Source organism: Pteropus alecto, unplaced genomic scaffold (genome assembly GCF_000325575.1).
Source record: "Pteropus alecto unplaced genomic scaffold, ASM32557v1 scaffold98, whole genome shotgun sequence".
NCBI classification, from domain to species: Eukaryota; Metazoa; Chordata; class Mammalia; order Chiroptera; family Pteropodidae; genus Pteropus; species Pteropus alecto.
This window is the reverse complement of record NW_006443570.1, coordinates 8,888,915-8,910,670: the sequence shown is the minus strand read 5'-3', so window position 1 is coordinate 8,910,670 and position 21,756 is coordinate 8,888,915. Positions and strand designations below refer to the sequence as shown.

At 44.3% G+C, this 21,756-nt stretch overlaps 1 protein-coding gene across 3 annotated transcripts in view; it reads right to left on the bottom strand.

Moving 5' to 3' along the window:
• HLF (HLF, PAR bZIP transcription factor) overlaps positions 1-21,756 on the bottom strand; it is a 53,103-nt gene that overhangs the window by 1,491 nt on the left and 29,856 nt on the right. Inside the window, exons 3-4 of one of the 3 annotated variants that reach the window (XM_015599404.2) lie at positions 8,623-8,843; positions 3,556-3,746 (exon numbers count right to left, since the gene is read on the bottom strand). In XM_015599404.2, the coding sequence (XP_015454890.1) occupies positions 3,556-3,746; positions 8,623-8,843 (412 nt within the window). Of the gene's footprint in view, positions 1-854; positions 3,747-8,622; positions 8,844-21,756 lie in introns of those variants that run through there. The other 2 variants (XM_015599403.2, XM_006924851.3) reach the window with 2 other exon arrangements.

Genomic DNA, 21,756 nt, shown 5'->3' with positions numbered 1-21,756 from the left:
GTGGGGGGAGGGGGAGGGAGGAGAGGAGTTAGAAATCCACTTAAAATTCCTGACTCTTCCAAAAACAGACCCGAGACCTTTTAAACAAACACTTAGAATTATTTTGAGCTCCCGTATAAAACCAGTGAGTTGAAAGGAAGCTTCGGGTTATCCACTACAGCTTCCTACCCACCCAATGCCTGAATCCCATCTGCACTCTCCTCGAAATGTCCTCCTGCTTTAAGGGCCGGTTTTGCACATGCCTGTCCTACTTGCAGATGCAAGGCCTATCGCAATCTTGCCCAAAGTGGGGTTTCAATGGTCAAAAAGTGGCAACTTTCTCAAGAGAAGGAAGTGATCACTTAAAGCCCTCCCATTCCCTACCTACCTCTGCAAGGTAGCATGAGTGGAAGGGTATAGGCTGATCGATTTTTGCCTTTCTTTGAAAGTCTAGTAAAAAGAAATGATGTCGTGACCTTGATGAAGTCCTGGGCCACTCATTCCGAATCATGTCTAAATGATGTTGGTATGATTTGGATTCATTTTTAATGGCCCAGTAATTAATCTCTGAAAGATGTATATGATGAAGAGGTGACAAATGACAACGGGACTCTCATAATAGCTGCGGCCTGGAGAACTCATTTGACCCTGGTTGATCCAAGTCATTCCAAATCAGGCCATGGCCTCCCACGCCACTTAGCAGAACGACCCTATTTACCAGTTAACTGCCCTGGACAAAAGGCTGCGAGTCCAGGAGTGAGGGCTCATGTGTGTGTGGGGACGATGACCTACATATAAGGCACCTATACAGACTCCAATTTTTTAAATTTTAAGACGAGGTAGGTTCCTGAAACCTCTCCTGGCACACAAAACAGTAAGTTTTATTATGATCTTTTTATTTCTTCTGAAAACATTTGTGATGCTCATTCGATACAAACAACCTAACTCCAAGAAAGACCGGTGCTCAAATACAGGTTTTTCAGCTATCATTTTATACTTCAGTGACTTTAGATGGTCCACGGTACAATCCCTTCAACACTTCTCCACTCCATACATCATTTGTCTCTGCTTTAGTGAACACTGCCGTCTAACGATTCTGCTGCAATTAGCCTCTTTACTGATAAAAAGACCAATTCTGTGTCCACTAGTGTCTCTTACTGAATTCAGTTCTGCTTGAGATTGTCAAAGCTTCTGTTTATTAGTTGTTTACCTTAACAATGTATTTCAATTTCGATACTCTTCCATCTCCCACTGTAATCTGTAGCTTGGGACAAAATGGATACCTAGTAGGAACAGCCTACTAGTCAGCTTTCCCAAGACTATAAAACTATGAGAGAACTGCTGATGGATTGACAAAGAGACCACCAGGTTACTAAAGAATTAGATAACTCTGGAGGCAGGAAACTAGAAAATCCCATTGATGAAAAGGTATTTTAATCTGGCACAAAATGTTTCTTTGTGATAACAGCAGAATCTTTTGACATCACACAACTTAGTGAAACAGGAGAACAATCTTTAAAGTCAAAACATCCATCAAATTATAAACCATACACATAGCACCGATATTGACTGTATATTGACTGCCTAAGATGCACGTGCCCACGGAGAAGAACAGAATTGTTTGGGGTGTTTGCAATGATATTCCATTCCAGGAACTCATAATTTTGAAGTGAACATTTTTGTGGCAGATGCTTTTCCTGAAAAACACTGTATCATCCAATAAATATTTGACTAACATCCATTTTGTGCTTTTGGGTGACGTTAACTGACTTCTTTCTGAGACCTAATAAGAAACAAGAAAGCTTCTTATTTATTTTAGAGCGGGATTCATCACAGCAAGCCTCGAAACTGTCATAAAACTTTTAAAGCAGAAAACATGCTGATGTATCAGTGATAGGCTTAAAATATTAAAGACTTCAAACGCCCCAAGCACTTCTTCTCTGTACAACATTGATGAATATATATCTTTGCTATATAATTTTAAAACATGGAATAGTTTTCCTTTTCTCTTTGCTATATATAATATATGTCTTCCAAAATACATTGTCAGTATTTATATCTGAAAAATACTGTACAAAAAAGAACTTCCTATAATTACTCTGTATAAACATTAAACAATTTAATAATCTCTCCTTTTGGTCAATAGTAAACATTTAAATTGATTGGATTAACCGCAGTCTGTGACAATGCCATCCCCCTTCTGAGATACACCAGTGTCTTTTACATTCATTTTCAGAAGTCCACTTTATAAAAGCACATCCGTTCAAAAGCAAACAGAGAATAAGAAACACGAGCTCCAGAATTATTAATTTATGAAGCATTCAAAAATGACACCACTAGGAAAAAAGGTCTTACAAAACATCAACTCATTAACTTAATCAACTGATTTTTAAAAACAGCAAGGTATAATTCACAAAAATATATATATTACAAAAAATGGGGCAAACTGAATCTTAAGTAATTGAATTGCTTTGAATATCAAGAGGGATATGGAAAAAGTTAACTAGAAAAATTGGGAGTGGGTTATAGGAGAGGGGAGAGAACAAACCAAATGTATCAATGTCAAAAGCTATTCCAAGACGCCTTTTTTTTTTTTTTTTTTTGGCTGTATACTGATAAATTAACCCCTCCTTCTTAGACCTGGCATTTCCCTCCGCTTCCCTGTCCTGGGGATGTTCTGGCATGCTCGAATGCATTACTGTAATTTTTGTTTTTTTTTTTAAGGATGAAATTCTTAGGTAGGGTAAATATCCTACGTCCACTAGTAATACTCAAGCAGCATGCTCTAGCGTACAATAGGATTATTGCTTTAGGTACAGACAGTGCAAAAACACACTCTGTGTTCTATAATAGTACTCTTACTTATCTGGGGTTGGTAGAATTAAAAGGAAACTTAGTCGATAGCAGTAAGTAAATACGGGATCTAATAAATCTAAACAGCACTTTAAATTTGAAGACGATCATCACCCAAACTGAAAATATGAGGAAAGCAACCTATAACTGGATAGAGCTGCGGTGTAGTGCTAGGTAATTTTGTGCACCTTATTAGCACGGTTACTTACAGATTAAACAGAAACAAAAGCTTGTCGTCTTGAAAACTGAGATCTACCGTTTTACCAGGGCCCTCGTCAGTGACTCCAAGCAGAGGGTCCTGGAAGAGTGGGTAAGAGCGAACACGCAGCAACACCGAAACGGCAGGAGCAGGGGAGAAGGGAGGGTCAGGAAAACCCACGAGAGGGCTCCACAGTCCAGTAAAAACATGGCACCTTTCTTTTTCGGAACTAAAAGAGGGTGAGAGGGATATCTGAAAATAGCAAGTGCAAAGAAAGGGACGCGCGCGCGCGCGCGCGCACGCACACCGCCGACCGCACACGGGAGCACAAGCGCAGGCGTGCGCGCACATACACACCGACACGCGGGGCGGTTGTGCCGATGCCTCTGGTAAAGTGCTGATGTCAGGAAGGTTGGTTCGGGTGTGGTGCGATCAGACAGGAAACAAAGTGTCCATCTAGTCAAAGGCCAGCCCCTCCCCCCCAAATGCCATCGTCCTACAGGGGCCCGTGCCTGGCCTCGTACTTGGCGAGTATGTTCTTGCACTTGCCCAGCTCCTTCCGCAGGTCGGCCACCTCCTGGCGGAGGGCCGAGTTCTCCTTCTCCAGGAACGAAGCCCGGATGGCGATCTGGTTCTCCTTCAGGCGCCGGGCGTCGCGCGAGCGCTTCGCTGCCATGTTGTTCTTTCTGCGCCTTGCCCAGTACTTGTCATCCTGCTCATTAGTTACAGAAGGAAAAAGAAACAAGATATTAGATTTCAGCAGAGCGCAGTGTCAGCCAGGGGCACCGGCAGGCCTCCGGGTTGTGCCGAGGCACCAGCCCGGGTGGCTTAACGTGCGCCTCCTCCCTTGACAGTCTCTGCGGGGCTGCGAGGAGGGTCCGTGGGCCATGGCTTCCTTCTTGGGGCAGGGACCAACCTGCCACGACACGCTCCTACGCTCTTTGCCCAGCAGGGTATGTGTCCCACGAGGAGAGATGCATCGGAGGCAGAATGAAAGCAAGCAGCTCACCGCACGCCCTAAATCACATTCCGAATTTCTCTACTCTTTTTGTTGAAAAATTTTATTTTATGAACCCTTCTCTTCCATGGGCACTCATGTGCTTTTGGTGTAAGTTAATACCATATTGTTAGAAGGAAACCTGATAATATCTATCGACTATTGAAATGCACATACCATTGATCTAGCAAGTCCACTTCTAGGATCTCATCCTATAGCCATCTTCATGTTTGTGCCCACAGACACGGGCATTGAAAAAAAGGGGAAACAATAATTATCAATAGGAGATTGAAACTGCGTTATGATGGAGAATACTCTGCAGCTGTTAATGACCCAGCCGAACCAGAAAGATATCCATGATATACCGCTACGTGGGCAGAAACAGTGGTGATCTGCAGATAAATGTGTATGGCCTTGCCCCCCTTTGGTTAAAAAAATCATAATATCATGTATTCGTAGAAAGAAGCCCAAGAGAATTTATGCCAAGCTAAGTATGAGTGGTGCCTTCAGAAGGGGAATTAGAGGAGGGAGGCCAAGGAGAGAGGTAGGACCTTTTACTTTTTCTTTTATATCCTTAACTGTTAGAATGTTACGTAATGGGCATGTGCACTTTGGTAATTCAAAACAGAAATTAAAAAATAGACTTCTACCTGCCACTGATCAATACACTCATATTGATGGTAGCATTTAAACCACCTACTGTAATTTCCTGTTTAACTGTTCTCTAGGCCTTAATTAGCCTGAGTAATGTTTGTTTAACTGTAGTCAACAAGAAAGCAATCCTTTCCCACCCACTGCTGCTCCCCCTGACAAAAGAAGGGAGAACCTTCTTAGGAAGACTAAGAAATGCAAACCTTCTTCTACACCTTCCTAATTGATTTATGGTGCCACCTGGTGCATGTTGTCACCCCTCCTGTTTTTTTATTTAACAACTTGCAACAGCAAATCCCTTAATCCTAGCAAGCCAAATACCTGCGGTGACATGCTGCCCAGAATAAGTGGGTGAGGCCAGTTCAGTCCTCCCCCAGGATTCCAAGGGGGCAGTTAGCACTGGAGGAGGTCATACGGGTTGGGGTCAAGGCTGCAAGCCAGGTCCAAGGTCAGTGGTCCACCCCCATATCTGCCCATAACCTTCGGCAGACAGGTGCCCTGCACGAAGACAGAAAGCGTGAGACGGGAAGTGTGTCTGCCGCTCACGAGCTGGGACTGTTATTTATAAAGCGCTTTCAGCTTTCTGTACATTTCACAATAATATATAACAAAGTGAAAAAAAAATGATCTTTATAATAGCGGGTACTGGAATTCTTCTTAGAGCAAGCCTGGGGCAGGTGTGCAATGGCGGTTGGTGGGGTTTGTTGTTTGTGCTTCCGAAAGGGAGCTACAGGAAGGGGAGAGAGGCCAGGTAGCTGGACGAGAGCAGCCGGGAGACGCCAGGGGAATGAAAGATTTCACAGGGGTGAATGGCCCCCAAGGGTTACTAACAACAGTGAAGGAGGCCTCGGTTCTGATGGAAGTTGTGTTACTTTGATGTAGCTCCAATCCCGCCTCCTTGGTAGTGCCAGTACATCTACGTGCTTGTCAACGTTCCTGGCAGTGTGGTTTCCAAGATCACGCGGAAGAGGGGCTGACTTAGGGTGTATCAGAACCTGCGCTGAGGGGGACGGGAGCTGGAGAGGTGAAGGGGTACAAGAGAACAAGTCCCTGGGAAACTGTAGAAGCTGTGTGTGTGGCAGGGAGACGGATGGGGACAGACCGCCACAGGCCATGGCCTTGGTGGTTGGCGACCAGGTCTTAAGGACCAGGAAGTCAGTCACCAGCTGGTGACCTCAGGGTAACAACCACTTTTCTGTTTCTCAGCTCTTCTCACTTCTCAGGTGTTTTCGTTTCCTAGCCTGACCTGTCCACACATGCAGGTTAGTTAGGAAAGGTGTGGGATGGGGACCACCTTAGGAGGGGATCGGGGAGGAGCTGGGAACAGGAATGGAGCAGAAGACACAGAAGGCAGGAATGATGGAAGGAGGACCGTCCTGGCCGAGAAAAACTGGCTTGATGCCCTTTGTTGTCACAGAATGGCTAGGGGGAGGGGAAAGCAGGATACTGAGTGGGGCTGACAAATTTGGCACTACATCCCTGCCCCCTTCTGACTCGCAGGTGCAGATGCCATCTGGCTGCCCAGTTACCCCCCCGCCCAGCAAGGGTCCCCTCAGTGCAGTCCCATCACCTTTCCGAGGGCCTCATGTTTGATGCTTCCTCCCCACAGCAGCCCTCTCCTGACAGGTCAATATCCCTTTTTCTCACCAGACTGGAAGCTCCTGGAAGGTAGGAACAGTGTCGGTACTGGCTCACCTTGCGAATCCCAGCCCCTGATACAGGGCTTGGAACACGGCAGCATTTAAAAAATATTTATCAAGTGATTGATTGGACGTTGAAAAGTATTAAGACATGAAAGTAATTAAACTGATTCTCAGCTAGGAATCCCAGTATGCCACCCCTTAATTTTCCCAGGGGATGCATGCTAACTCAAACGACTGGCTCAAGGGAGGAAGTTCAGTTAGCTGTGGAGAAGCCCATTTATCAGCGGGGGCCGTTTCACTCAGTTGGTTTGCCCATCCAATGCTGGGGCCCACAAACACCTCTGCCACCCGCCCCAGCTCAGTCCTTCTGCAAGGAGAAATATGTTACAGCTCTGCCTCTTGCTTCACATGAGTTCATGGCCTGTGGCCTGAGGCTTCACCCACAACTGAAGAAATCCAAGGACAAATGGCGGGAGAATGTTCCTGCCTACTCCCGACCTGCCGTGTGAAAAGGTCAGGCCTGGCCACGACAGTAGTAACATGCATAATTCCAGCACAGACATTTTTCAGGTGGCCTCTTTGTTGCCAAGGTTACCTGAGTTATTAAGTAAGCTTGCTCTCCGCTTTGAACTTATAAATTTGGAGACCCTGTGAAGGTCTGGCTGGAAGTTATATCTATTACTCATCAGCATCCTTTCAACCTATTCTCCATTCAAAAGGAAATCCATGCTGTATGTGCTCCTCAGTTTAGTACAGAGGCGAGTTCTCAAATCCACACAGAACTGGACGGCTAAGAACACAAGATCAGGAAAATGGCCCCACTGAAAGCTGATACCTAATCGCCCAGGACCCAATCCCATGGCGCCCCCTGCATGCCCAGTCTTAGGCTAAATATCAACACCCTGACTAGTTTAGATTTTCTGGTGGTTTATTCTGCACTTTCCTCTTTTGATTCTCAGGGTGACAGCTACTGGTTTGTCACCCATGAGCCCCTGTTGTAGCCCTTTGGAAGGGCCAACATGGTGCAATGACCTTGCTGGAAACTATAAGACTTGGGGACTAGGCTAGGCCTTACCGTACCTAGCAGTGTTCACCTTCTTTCACCTTTCTGCTTCTCCGTTTCTTCCACTGCAAAATGATAACTTGGTCTAATGAATCTCTGAGGTCCCTTTCGGCCCTGACATTTGACAATTCTGCATCACTCAAGATAATCACAGGTATGTGGATGACAGCAGTGATTTAAATCTGCCAGGTATGTTTGCTCTTTCTAGATGTGAAAAGCTGAGGTAACTGGTCTCAATTGGCTCCAGGACAATGTCTCAAAGATCCGTTTTCTCGGCCTAGGAATGACTTTCTATTTAAATCATATTTAGGTTTAAGAAATGTGGTTCAGAAATTAGAAAAGGGCTACTCATGCCTGGTTCCAGTGCCTTGAATGTATATAATCAAATCTCCATTGTCCATAAGACTGAAAGAAGCATAAACACAGAACATTCTAAGCAACCGCTAAACAAAAGTGGTTCTCATCTGGTATTAGTGGACATCATTTAGGAAAGAATTCCCTTTCCAAAGTATCATAAATGTGTCAAAATAGTTTAAAGTTATACCTGACTTCCTAAGGGAAATCTATGTTCCTTTATAAAGAAAGTATCCCTTCAACACAAGAGAAAAAACAACCACCTGGAATTAACCTTTTGTTGAGACATTCGAGTGATCATTACTTGAGCTACACAGAGTGAACACTGCACATAAATAGTATCAGGGAACCCACCAGCTTCCTTAACAAAATCCCACTGTGGTCATCCAAGGGTGACAATGTAGAGAGAGGTCCTGTCTCCAGCTGTTATTCCCTGAGGCCTTCAGGGAAAAGGCAGCAATTGACTCTCAATAAATCCCCCAAAGAAAGGGAACCCTTGGAAGGCTCTGAGATCGAGATGCCCTTCCCAGGTAATTTTCTTTCTCTTTCCAACCCTGAAAGATTTTGGTTTGATTTTATTAGACCGTCCTGGGTTTCCTTGCAGATAGTAGGGTGTTTGCCTCCTTCATGGGCTGCAAATCACTCTAACATTTTATTGCTTCTCCTTATTTCTGTGTATTATCAGGACATGAAAGGCATGTTTCAGAAGACACCCATTAAAAGAAGCAACTTGCCTAGAGCCACACTCCAAGAAACAGGATCAAGGATCACGGAGTCTTTCGTTCACTAGTTTGTGTGATCTTCCTGGGGCCACCCTTTTAATTTGCCTCTTGATCTTCCCACTCTCTATCTTCCCAAAGCCTGATTACCAGTTCCAATTTACCTTCAGATCATCAGGGATGAAGACTTTGCGAGCTTTCTTAATCATGGGTTGCGGTTTCAGTTCTTCCTCAGAGAACTTGCGTTTGCGAGGGTCAAACATTTCCTGACCAGGGATGCTGGAGAGGGCAAGATCTGCCGGGTCTGGCTCATACCCCACCGGGACCTGGATGGTGTCAGGATCAATGGGACTCGGTGTATTGCGGTTTGCTGGCAACAGCTGACCTGGAACAACATAGGAGTTTTAATTCACGAACACCCTAGGGAGACCCAGTAGACACTACTCGATGATGCTCCAGGATGAGTGGCAAGAGTCTTCAAGTTATTTTCTATCTGCCCCCGGCACTGTTTATCTTATCCATCCTCACCATGTTCCTGAGAACCCAGCAGACTGAGTATGACTTTACTGGTGTCTGATCAGACACAACAAAGACCCACATCCATGTAGTCACGAACTAAGCTAAAAACTACCTGCATTCATTCTTTTCTATAACACATTCATGGAGCACCAACTACGTGCCAGGCACTCTGCAAGGTGCAATGGGTAGAAATACATGATTTTAACCTTTAAGATGTTTTCCAGGCTGGTCAGGGAATCAGACCAACAACTAACCAGTGAGGATATAGTAAAGGTGCTGGGATGGAAGTAAACCCAGCTTCTAGAGTGTGGGGGAACAGTACCTAACGCAGAGGAGGTTAGGGAACATTTCCTAGAGATGACACTTGGTGTAGCTGTATCTTGAGACAAACGGTAATTACCAGGCACACATACAAGACAGAGGACTGCATTTTTTGAGGAGCCGCAAGTAGTCTGGGCGGCTGTAGCACTGAATCAGAGCACAAGATGGAGGGGAGAGGGGTGTACGTGTAAGAGATGTGGTCGGGAAGGTGGGCAGTGGAGATATGATAACGGACCCTGGGCGTCAGGGAAGGTTTCTGAGCGCTGAAGCAACCAGCAGAGCTGAAGTCTGGGGAAGGAGACCCAGGCGGTGTGAGCGACACACTGAAGGGGACAAGACTGGATGAGGGCGGTCAGCTCCCAGGCTGCTGTGATAACCCACGCACGCATGGAGACTGGCATTGGGGACGGGGGAAGGGGGTCGGTTTAAAGAGATATTGAACAAATTAGAAAGGACATAATGGAGACAATCTAACTTCCACTTGAGAGTTCTACAGGCTAAACCACTGAAATGCACAAACGTCCATAGAACAACAGGTTTACTGCATTTTGTAATACGTCGACCTGGTGAAAGCGAACTTAATAACAAACCATGATGTTTAGGTAGGGAGCTCTGAATCTTGACTTCTAGTTTCATCTAAATTTTACAGTCACCCCTTTCACACCCAGGGGATAAATGAGCCGACATGGCTCAGCTCCATGTGGCCCATCTCCTCTTTCTCACTGCCAATGGCTGGACAATATGTATATCCTGTAGGGTTCATTAAAACCTATCCTAGGTTGAAGCATGAAGTCGATGGCTCAAATTCTAGCTAAACTGTGAAACCACGCTCTTCTATTTTCTGGCAGGGCCTGGTGGGGAGCTTGCAAAATGAATGTTTTGGGTGACCTTTTATGTCCCCACTCTGCTTTGAGTTCTCTTTGTCTCTTGCTTGCCAAAGAGGAAGAGATGGGCCCCCGAGGCATTGGCAGAGGACAGAGATTTCTCATTAGCCAAGCTGCAGCTCAGCTCCAGCTTCTAGAGACTGCTGAGTTCTGTATCGGATGGTGTCAAGCTGGATTTGATCCTGTGCCTCTTGACATTGCCTCAGAAAATGAACCATATCTGAGTCAAACGGGGATTTTATTTTCTTTTTAGAAACTGTTTGAATTTAATAACAAAGCTAGCTACCCAATGCCCATCACCTCTCTCTACTCGACTTCTCCCAACACACACACACACACACAGGCACATGCAGCTACTCTTTGGAAGTATCTTTTAATTAATATTCCCCAAATATAATTGCTCCAAGTTACTTCAAGTTCCTCCTTAGTACTTCAGTCTTCTGTTCATCATGCTACATTAAAATGTTCTCCTTTACTGATTTACAAATGTTTTTAAGACACACACACACACACACACACACACGCACATGCAGCTACTCTTTGGAAGTAACTTTTAATTAATATTCCCCAAATATAATTGCTCCAAGTTACTTCAAGTTCCTCCTTAGTACTTCAGTCTTCTGTTCATCATGCTACATTAAAATGTTCTCCTTTACTGATTTATAAATGTTTTTAAGTCATGCTACATTAAAATGTTCTCCTTTACTGATTTACAAATGTTTTTAAGTTTTACACACACACACACACACACACGCACGTGCGCATTCGCCACCCTCCTCTACCAGACAAGATGGAGGGGAGAGGGGTGTACGTGTGGTCTTCCATGTTTTATCTATTTCAGCTCCACCCCACTCTGCACTGTGGGAATTCAGCTTCTACAAGGAGTACTCCTCACTTCGTGGTGGCCATCTATGACACTGGGCTCTGACATTCATTCACGGACGTTCTAATGGTAACACTTCACATTTAGGCAGAGCCTTCCTTGGCATGCTTTCTCTCTGGCCTCTTCTTCCAACGGAAGTAGGTCACCCTACCTGCAGAATGGAGAAAACCTAGCTGGACCCCAGACGAGCTCAATGGTTTCTCCAGCGTCAAACTGCAAATGGCAAAAATCCCGAGAAACAGCCAGGTCTCCCTTCCCCCCAAAGCCACTGTCATGCCACCTTGTTGATCTACATTTTCTACTGATTAACTCCGCTGGATTCTTTTTTTTTTCCTCTTTACTCCAAAATGTCAAGTGTCACTGGGAAAAGAGAAGGAGGATCTTTACTGTTTTGTCCTACCTTTTGTGGATTTTCAAAATTTAGCATAAGAATTTTCAATTTAAGAACGTATCATTACATACTTTTGAAAAGTTACCGAAGATGTTCATTGCAAAATTTTAACAAATGCAGAAATGCATCAAGAAGTGGCCCTCTCCCCTGCCCCCAATCCATCGTGCTGCTCTTCCCAGAGGTGACTGCCCTCAACTGCTAGTGTGAGCCTTTCAGATCTTTTTTTTTTTTTTACACATAAATGATTTAACTACCCACATATCTTGAATAGATTTTTCAATAGTCCATATATAATTTCTCATGTTAGTACAAATAAAAACACTTTGTTCTTTTTAAAGAGTGAGCAGTATGTACCTAATTATTCTCCGACAGATTTTTAGGTATGTGGGTATTTTTGTAGAAGAGATTCCTAGAAGTAAAACTGCTCATGCGAAAAGCATGTACATTTTATATTTCTAAATGTACTCCTAAACTGTTATATCTATTTACACTTGCATCAACATTAATGAGAACTCATTTTATCACAATTAAATATTAATTTTTAAATGTCAGTCTGATATACACAACTATCACTGTTGTTTTAATTGGCATTTCCCTTGTTACCAGTGAGACTGGACATTTCGAATGTTTATTGGGTATTTATTCTTCTCCTGTTTACCACCCCTTCATAGTCTTTGCCCCCTTGTATACAGATTTTGTTCCTTATTCATTTGTAAGAATTCTTTGTAGACTATAGATATAATCCTTTCGTTTGTTTTATCTAAAGAAAATATTTTCTCCCAGATTCTTTGTTTTTTAACTTTGCTTATAAAATTTTACACTATTGGTGAAATCTTACATTGTAATGTAGCGATGAAATCTTCTCCTTATGGCTTCTAACTTTCATACCTCCTCTACCTCCAAATTATATTACATACACACACATATAAACCAATGCATGTATATATACATATAGGTATGTGTGTGTGTGTGTGTGTGTGTGTGTATATATATTACTCCATACTTTAATACAACTGTAATTGATTTACATTTTTAGAATTTTGAGTCACTTAGAATTTATTTTTGTATACAGTATAAGCAAGGGGCTTTCCAAAATGCTTTCCAAATGTCTGAATATAATCATATCTGTAAGGTTTGATATTTGATAAGGCAAATTCTGCCCCCCCCTTATTGTTCTTTTTAGAAAATTTTCTTATTCTTATTCTCTCCTAGATGAATTTCAGAATACATTTATTAAGTTGTAGTTAAAGTTATTATTGGGAATTTCGAATAAAGATTGCATGAAAGCCATAGGTTAATTTGGAGACAACTGACTATATTAAAAATATTGAGTATACCCATGGTATACTCTCCATTTTTATTTTTTGATCTTTTTCTTATATCTAGCAGTTAAGTCTTACAGTTTTCTTCATTTTAACTTTTCACGTTCTTTGCTGAATTTATCCCTTACATGTTTTATAATAGTTGTTCCTAGTGTAAATTTCCCATTCGTTATACTTCCTAATTGGTTATTGCTGGCTTATAGGAAGCTACTGGTTTTAACATGCTGAGTTTTCATGCAGCCAGTTTACTCTCTTATTACTTCTAACGGGTCTAACATTTCTAACTTCTCTTTGTTTTCTAGGTAAATAATCTTATCTTCTGCCACTAGAGACAGCTGTTGCTTCCTTTCAATGTTTATAATTCTTACTTAAAAAAAAAATCTCAGTGCATTAGGTAGGCTCTGCAAAACAACGAGGAGCAAAAGGGATGAGACTAGAGATCCCTGCTTGTCCCAGAATTTTACAGAAAAAGCTTTTCAACACTTTATACCTTTAAGTATGAAGGTTTGTTCTAGAATCTCGGTAGGTACAGTTTGACAAGCTAAGGCAGTTTCAACACTCCCAGCCCTACTGCTGTTGTTTTGTTTTGTTTTTAACCAGAAATGATGCATGAAATTTCTTCAAATTCCTGTTTAGGAACTGTTGAGGTAATCGTGTGGTTTTCTCCTGTATTCGGTAAGTCTGAGCTTGGTATTTCTCCAAGGCTTTCTTGAAAGATCCAGGGTGGACAAGATCAACCCCATGATGTAGACTCTGAAGTCTATTGGCCTCTAAAAGTATCTCGATGAAAAGTCACTTCCAGGAGGGCTAAGGAGGATTTCTGGAGGAAAGGGTGGAACAAAGGATTTAAATCTGGAAAGAGATTAGAAGTTACCTTCAAACCCAAAGTTGGCCTTCACTTTTGTCACAGATTAGGCATAACTTGACTACTTGAAGATAGGATATTTCTTATTCTTACATACTTAATAAAAATGTAGCATCTCATGTTCAGTTAGCTGATTATCTAGAAGTCATCAAAGAAGGGGAATAGCAGCAATCTGTGTCCTGTGCCCTTATCTCCTCTCAAGTCAATGTTTATTTAAGTTATGGCAGCATCAAAGTAATAAGTTATAGTTGTGTTTACTATTTAACCCTCAAGGCTAATTGCAACACCTCCAGCCTTTCTGATGAGCTCCTCATTCAGGCAATTAAATAAACAAAGCATTAGGTCTGCAGCAGCAATGTCAGAACAGATACCATTAGCCAGCTGATGAGCATTATTCTCTATAAAGGAAGGCTGAGCAAAGAGAAAGTGATTTGGTTTTGGCCAAAGTCTTCTCTATTAGAACGGATGGGTGAAATTCCTTCTGATTTAAAATTGGTCTCAGAGCTTGGTTTAAGATCTTCTTTTCCTCCCCATAACCAGTTTGTGGTCTGTCTGCTTGTCATGACCTTCTGGGCCCAAGATGGTCATAATTTGAGCTTTTTTTACTCACTTTGCACCCACTGCTTTCAGAAGAAAACTCCCTATCTGGGCTCATAGACTACTCACTACAAAACACCCCTACTTCTAAGAATCCCTTACCTAATAGGGACCCAATTAACTTAGACGACTGTGGGTACATTACAGAGCCAATAAAGAGTGCTGACACGGTATTCAGAGATTAAATAAACATCTTACAAGTACATCCCAAAGATATGGGCTTTCTGGGGCCCATAGCCGATTAGCCAATCTCTGTTCCGATGGCAGGCACCCATTATTTTGTCCGACAAACGCTCTGCAAAAGCAGCCATGTCTTAATGTCCAAAGCTCTCATCTACATATTCCCTGTTCCATGTGAATCTAGTTCTCCACTCCTTGAATCTGAGCTGGTCTTGTAACTTACATTGGCCAACAGAATGTGGGAGATATGAATGTCAGTTCTGAGGCTGGGCCTAAAGAGGCTTTGCATGTTTCTGCTTTTCTTCTCTAGCACTTCTGCTGTCACTGTAAACATGCTCAGTCTAGCCTGTTGTGGGGTGGGATGTGAAGGACACATGGAGCAGGCCAGTCTAGGTCAGCCTAAATCTAATGCTCCCTAGACGTGCGAGTCCAGCCAAGACCAGCAGAGCCACCTGAAAGACCTATAGCAATTTCAGATGAGTAAACAATAAACCCTTATCCGTGTGTGCTACTGAGTATTTGTGATGGTATGATAAACACTATCATGGCAACAGATGACTAATCAACAAGTTGAGCTATAGTGTATAAGAAGAGGCTCGTACAATGACATTAACATTATTAAAAGGGTTTTAAATGTGCAGGGTAGTGGTTAAGCTGTGCAGTGAGTCAGACTTGGGTTCAAATTCTGATTCTGCTCTCTGTATTTTATAAACTTCGGTGTTTGTGAGTAAAGGACCAGAAAGAAATAGAAGCCATTTCTTAAGAAGGTCTGTTTTAAAGGACGGGGACGACTGGTAACTTTTTCCTTTTCTTTTCTTTTGTTGTTGTTGTTGTTGTTGTTGTTGTTTCAATCTATCTGAGTTTCAATTTCTTCATCTGCAATTAGGGGTTACTATGCCTGCCTCATAGGGTTGAATGAAAAATGAATGAGAAAATTTATATAAAAATCAAGTGTTTGGCACCACAGGAAGTACTTAGAAAGTAATAAATGGCCTATATATAAACACAGATACAAAATATAGATACTATGATCACAGACACTATTAAAAAGTCAAATAAACAGACGACGCCCCTGTCCGAGCCAGCCAGCACGGCCTCTCCCTCACCTACTGACACGCCTTCCTAACTGCTCTCCCTCATTCACGTCCCTCATTTGCACTCTTCATGCAACCCCTGGAAGGTGTTCTAAAACTGCAAGGCTATGCAGGCCACTCCCCCACGTCAAAACCCTCCAAAGGTTTACCATGGTCACATATGGTAACAACCTCCAACGCTCCTTCTCACCCAACAGGTGCTTCCTGTTCCTCACACATCCAAGCACGACCCCACCCAGGCCTCTGTACTTTGCAGTCTCTCTACGTACGACATTCTTCCCCTGCTCCCTGCCTGCCTGGTCCTTTTGCATCATCTCGACACCAGCTCAAATGCCATCTCTTCTAATCCTCGGACTTTCCTCTACCCCAGCTCTCTGCCTACCAAACCACCCCATTTCATGATGATATTTATCTCACTCAAAATTATTTTTTATTTGACTGACGTTTGTTGACCACCTCCCCTCACTCACATGTAAGCTCCATGGAATGGGGTCCTTGTCTTGTTTTCTGTGGCTTCCCCAGCTTCTAGATGGAGCCTGAATGGAGGGGACACTCAGTGCAAACTATTGAGTAACCAGAAATAAACACTCCCGGATATTAATGAGGATTATTTTGGGCAACGGGGACTATCTATCTATCTATCTATCTATCTATCTATCTATTTTATTTTACAAATTGTCTATAATGAATATTATAGACATTTTTACTTTCCAAATCAGAAGAAAACAAATCATTATTTTTAAAAAAGTGGATTTTGCCTCACTTTGCACATAATACTCTCGGGGGCCATGATAAATGCTGCTGAGAGAAGACCTAGAAAGGAAGAACAGGAGGAAGACAAGGAGAAAGAGGAGACCAGAGAGAGAGGAAAATGGGTAGAAGGAAGAAAAGGAAGCGAGAGGAAGAGGGATTAAAAAAACTAAAGAAAGACTACAAGAATGAACGAAAGAGGAAATGAAGGGAGGAGAAAAGAAGAAAGGAAACGTGGAAGGGAAGAAGGACAAAGAAAAGAGGAGGAAGAAAGAGAAAGAAAGAGGACGAGAAAGAAAAGGCTCAGCCAAAGATTAAATTAGGAGGTGTCCTTCTGGACCCCAGCGGCTGGGAATCTATCATGACCCTGGGAATCTGTCAAGTGTCCTGAGCCTTATACAGCTGATATGCTCACTTTAAGGCAATAATGAATCTCTCTCTCTCTCCCTCTCCTCTTCCCTCCTTCTCGCCCTCCCTCCTTTCCTCTCTCTCTCTCTCTCATTCATCCATTGTGCCAAATTCAGATAAGGTGCCCAGTAAGTGCCGTCTGTGATTGAAGAACAAATACAATGAAAGGCCTACTACAAAGATCGCTTTGATCTAAGCAGCTCTTTTCCATCAACTCTCTCTAGTTAACAGGCTGTCAGCAGAAACATGGGCAAAGCATAACGCCAGCTAAAAATCATTGTGTGTAAACATTAGGGAGGGGGGTCTGCCTGTTCCCATTTATTGAGAGGGGGGAATGAAATGACGTCCCGTGGACTGGCAAGTAGGCCCCCCCGCCCAGCCCACTGAGTAATCAATATTAGTCATATTGATGGGTAACTGGGTAAAAGCCCTTGCTATGTGCCAGCCCCTTAGACATAGTACCTCATTTCATCCTTACAATAGCTGTATGAAGGTGGAATTATTAGCATCCCCATTTTCCAGATGTGGCAATAAAGGAACACAAATAGTTTAAGATGAGATCAGAAATGACGAATAATTTACCCAGGGTTGCCCAGCTCTAGTCGCTGAAACAAAGACTAACCTTGCAGTCCTCCTGACTCTAAAACCCAAGTCCTTACCCATGCCAAAACTCCGAGGGGAAGCGATGGGCTCCGTGCTGCCCATTTTATGGGTGAGGAAATGGTGTGGGTCAGAGAGGTGAAGCCGCCAGCATAAAGTCACGCAGCTAGAAAGCTAGGAGGAAGTCTGGGTGGAGTTTAATCTCCAGTCCGCTTGATGCACAGTCTATGCTTTTTTTACACTTTATTTTCCCCTCAAAGGGGCAGGAGAGAAAGAAAAAGGAGGACCCTACAGGTCCCTCCTCTCTAGGTCAACATGTTCCTGAGCAGCAGATGGTCCCTCAAGGAGGTGGGAATAACCTCCCATTATGGACGAGAGCCCCTGGGAAGTTATGGGTAACCAGTAACCTGTATCCTTTTCCTTTCTCTTTTCTTATTTCCCTTCCCCCCACTCACCTCCTCCATTACCTCAGTCCTCCTGCATGGTAGGCAGTGCCAAGGGCATGTCTGCATCTGACAATGCAACTACTGACCACAGGGTCGGGGCTCCTGTCAACACGACAGCTCACTCATTGGCCTCCTTAAAGAGCTTGTGGAGAGCCTGAGACCGGGCCGGGCCTCATTAGGAGAAGGGCACAGATTCCTGGCAGAGACGGTATCTAACATATTTTGCCATGTGGATATGAAGTTGGTTTCACAGGACATTTTATGGTGCAGACATGTTTTCTATCTATACCTTTAAATTATCAGTATGTCAATTAATGCTGGGTCTGGTCTCAGTAAAGAAAGGCAGTTGGAACTCTGCTCTGAGGCTCTGCTCTGGCCTTCATCCTCCTCTTTGACCTGTTCTGCATGGTTCATCAGAAAGTGTAGGCAGACTTGGACTTACTGTGGCTTTGCCCCTAAATAGCTCTGTGGCCCAGGGCCCGTCATTTCACCACTCCAAGTCTTGTTCCCTCACCTGTCGAGTGGGGAAATAATGCTCACTCATGGGGCTGCATGGGATGGGCGGTACGTGGGAGGAAGCCCCAGTGGGTGTGGGATCTGTACTTCCCTTCTCCATGCTCGTCTAGCTCCCTTTCCTCTACCTGTAGCCCAAGCAAAACCTGTGGGACATCACCACCTGCGACCTCGTGCCCAGGACAAACATTTGCTCTGGGATTGTGCTTCGGTACCCAAAACGGCTTGGACTTGATGCGGCAGCTCCTAACTTGGCAGGAGCTGGGGCTGGATTGACAAAGCCTCTTGTTCCAAGAGTGTTTATCATCACGCTTCTTGCCAGTGGTGTCAGCAAGAAACCTACCTCCTTGAACTGACTGAGAAGTGAGACCAGGGGAACTCATAACCACAGACTGTTAGAGTCAGTTAAATGGGGGTAGAACAGAAGTTCCAGCTAGAGGTCAGTGCCCATGTGGGCCCACTGGCTTTGTCACCATAGCCCTTGAGACACAGCACCCTATACGCCTCTCTCCTGTGCTGAGAGCCTCTCCCCATCGCTGTCACGGTACCTCAGGGTGCAGAGAAGTAACAGACTAGCCAGAAATGAACTCACAGTGTCTGAGACTATGGCCTGCATGAGATATATTTCGGATCTTGCAACGATGGCCCCCTGAGCTGGGTACGGAGGGTCGTGAATGGGAAAGAAGAGGCGCTAGCCTTCACACACACACACATACACACACACACACACACCCTGCTCCCGCTCCATCCCAAAGTCATGGGACTATAGTGGGAGAAGAGCAGGCCTCCTCTATACCTGTAGGGAATGCACGGTGGGGCAAAGACCTGGGAAATGGAAGGTTAAGTCCCAGCGAACTGCCGACTGGCTCCAAGTCTTCAAATTGTTCTGTGATTCGGCTATCTTTCTGAAAGAGTAGAGGCCCAATCCCTCCCTAGGCTGTCATGGTGATGGTGGGTATAATAATGAACGACAATTTCAAGCCTGTATGCAGCTCCACAAACTGGAAGACAAGCAGCAAGAGACATTTGGAGAAGATAAAATAAAGACTGAAGTCCAACGTGTGTTCATCCCAACCCCTCGTCAGAGCCCCCTACTACGGTGGGCATGCTGGTGATGCAGTCACCACCACAGAGCAACAGAGATGGAGGGACTCCTGCTTTCATTACACGCTGCACCTGGATCTATGTCGGCTGTGTGCTGCAAATCTACAGCCTCACTCCACCCTCTGACAACCTGAGAAGTAGAGAGGGCCAATGGGCACATTTTACCTGTGAAGCAATCGAGCCACTAAGCAACTGACCTGGGTACCCATAGGATGGGGCTACCTTCTCATCAAGCAGAGAAACAAGCTCACCCATACCTGGAATCTATTTCCAGAGGCTCTTTCCATTTTTAATGACAACGTGCACCACTTGAATCAGCACCACGTAGGCCCCTGGGGTCCTTTTAATTGTCTGAGTTGGTGAACATGCGTAGGCCTAGTCATTTGAAACCTGCCGTTTTCAAAGTGCGGCATGGCGAGTTATTAAACGGACTACTCTCCTTTGGGCGATGTTAAATTTTTTGTTTGGATTTAGAGGAGAGAGTGATGCAGGAGACTAGATAAGTGACATGCTCCTGACGTCCACTGTGAACCCAGGGACCAACTGCAAACAAACAGCCCACACTCTCCCTGAACACCACCCTTCCTCCTCTCCCCAACCCCCTGAACCAAGCCAAACAAACATAGGAAGAAAAACAGGATTGTTTTAAAGCCCGGGCTTCCGGGTGAACATGAATAGGATTCAGGTGTGTCTGTGGTCCTGCGGCTTCTCAAGGAGATCCACAAAAATTCTTTCCTGTGCTCGTCTCCAAGTTGCACACCCGTAAGTAAACATGCTTCTCCAAAGCCGGCTTGCCTTGGCTCCTGGCCAGCGCTCTGTCATTCTCTCACACCAAGGTTCACAGAGCGTCCTAACCAGCTCTGTGTGCTGCTGCCGTTGCAGCCTCCAGTCCCGCTGTCATCTCTAAGCCGGTGAGTTCAAGCCAACCTCATCCTCCAATCTCGCAGTGACCATCGGCCTCTCCTCCGGGTCTCCTCGTACCTGGGAACTATTTCTCCATTCTGTCAGGCTTGAAACATTAGTCACACACCTTTCACATGGGAGGGAGAAATGAGCCACAGATAAGAATCCGAACTCCGCATCAGTTCTGGGGGCCCTCGAGAGATTCCCTGGATTCAGTTTGACTCCAACAGGATGAAAACCCGGGATGATAGCAAAAATTCATTTCATTTTAGCTCTAACACTGATTTTTTTGGAAGTTCAGTGGAGGTTGTCCTTTGTGGTTCAGATCCCTGTCATAGGCCAAGAGCAGGCCATCCACTAAGGGCTTAGATAATTGTAGTACCTTCCTAACTGGCCTCTCTGCCACCCGCAATCCTGTCTGCCAACACAGCTACCAGGTTACTCTTCCTAGAGCATCTCTACTATGATCACAGGTAGCCGATGGCTTACCACTGCCTCCCAGTCCAAACTCTGTCTGGCAGTCAAGAACCTCCACTCTCCAGCGTATTGCTCCCATCTTGTGTTCTCCGCTCAAGACGAGTTGGTCTGCCTTGTTCCCTGGACATTCTTTCTTCACATTCACTTCACCTCTACCAGTCCTACCATCCATCAAGGTCTAAGTCAAGCCCTCCTCCTGACTGTCCCAGTGTTGGTGACAGCGTCTAACATCCCTCACATTTAATATCTATATTATATTGTACTTAGCATATGCCAGCCTAACAGTTTTATCAGATCAAGCGACTCCATAGCTTTGAAGCAATTATTGATTCTCAAACTGGACCTGAAATCTTTTCAGGCAAAGGCCTTGCCAATGCCTTGCACAGAGGATGGTCAACAAAGGCTCGTTGATTAAAACATTTATTTCTTTAACAAACATTCATTGAGCACCAATATCGACTAGGCTTTAAGAATATATAAATAAAACCCACCCCCTGGGGTCATACAGGCTGGAGGTAGATAGAATTAAGCAAACAGATAACTAGAGTACAGATGCTGAGAGCTATGAAGGAGCTTTGCCCAGGGAACCAAAGCTTGGAGTCCAGAGGCTGATCCCTAACCCGGATCCTTGAAGGCTATGCCGGGACATCAGGCAATGCGTCTCATAGGAAGTTGCCATCTTGGCGGATTCTTGAGATTGGCTAGATGGGTAAAGGGTAAGAGGTGATCAAGGCAGAGGGAACAGGATACGTGAAGGCATGAAGGTGTGAGAGACTCCACAGGCCAGTCAGGGAATTGAAAATAGGTAGTACAGCTGAAGCTCAGAGGACAAGGAGAGGGGTAGTAAGAGCTGAAATGAGACAGAGAAAGGCCTTAGATATTCAAGAGAATGGGAAGCAATTCATGAGATGTTGCTGTGGCAACCAAGTGGAGTAAGTGTCAGAGGGGAGAACGGGAATGGTGAGTTTACCAAGGGCAGAGGACTGGGTAGACTCAAGAGTTATCAATGAGGTGAGCTCGATATGAGTCTTAGCCAACTTG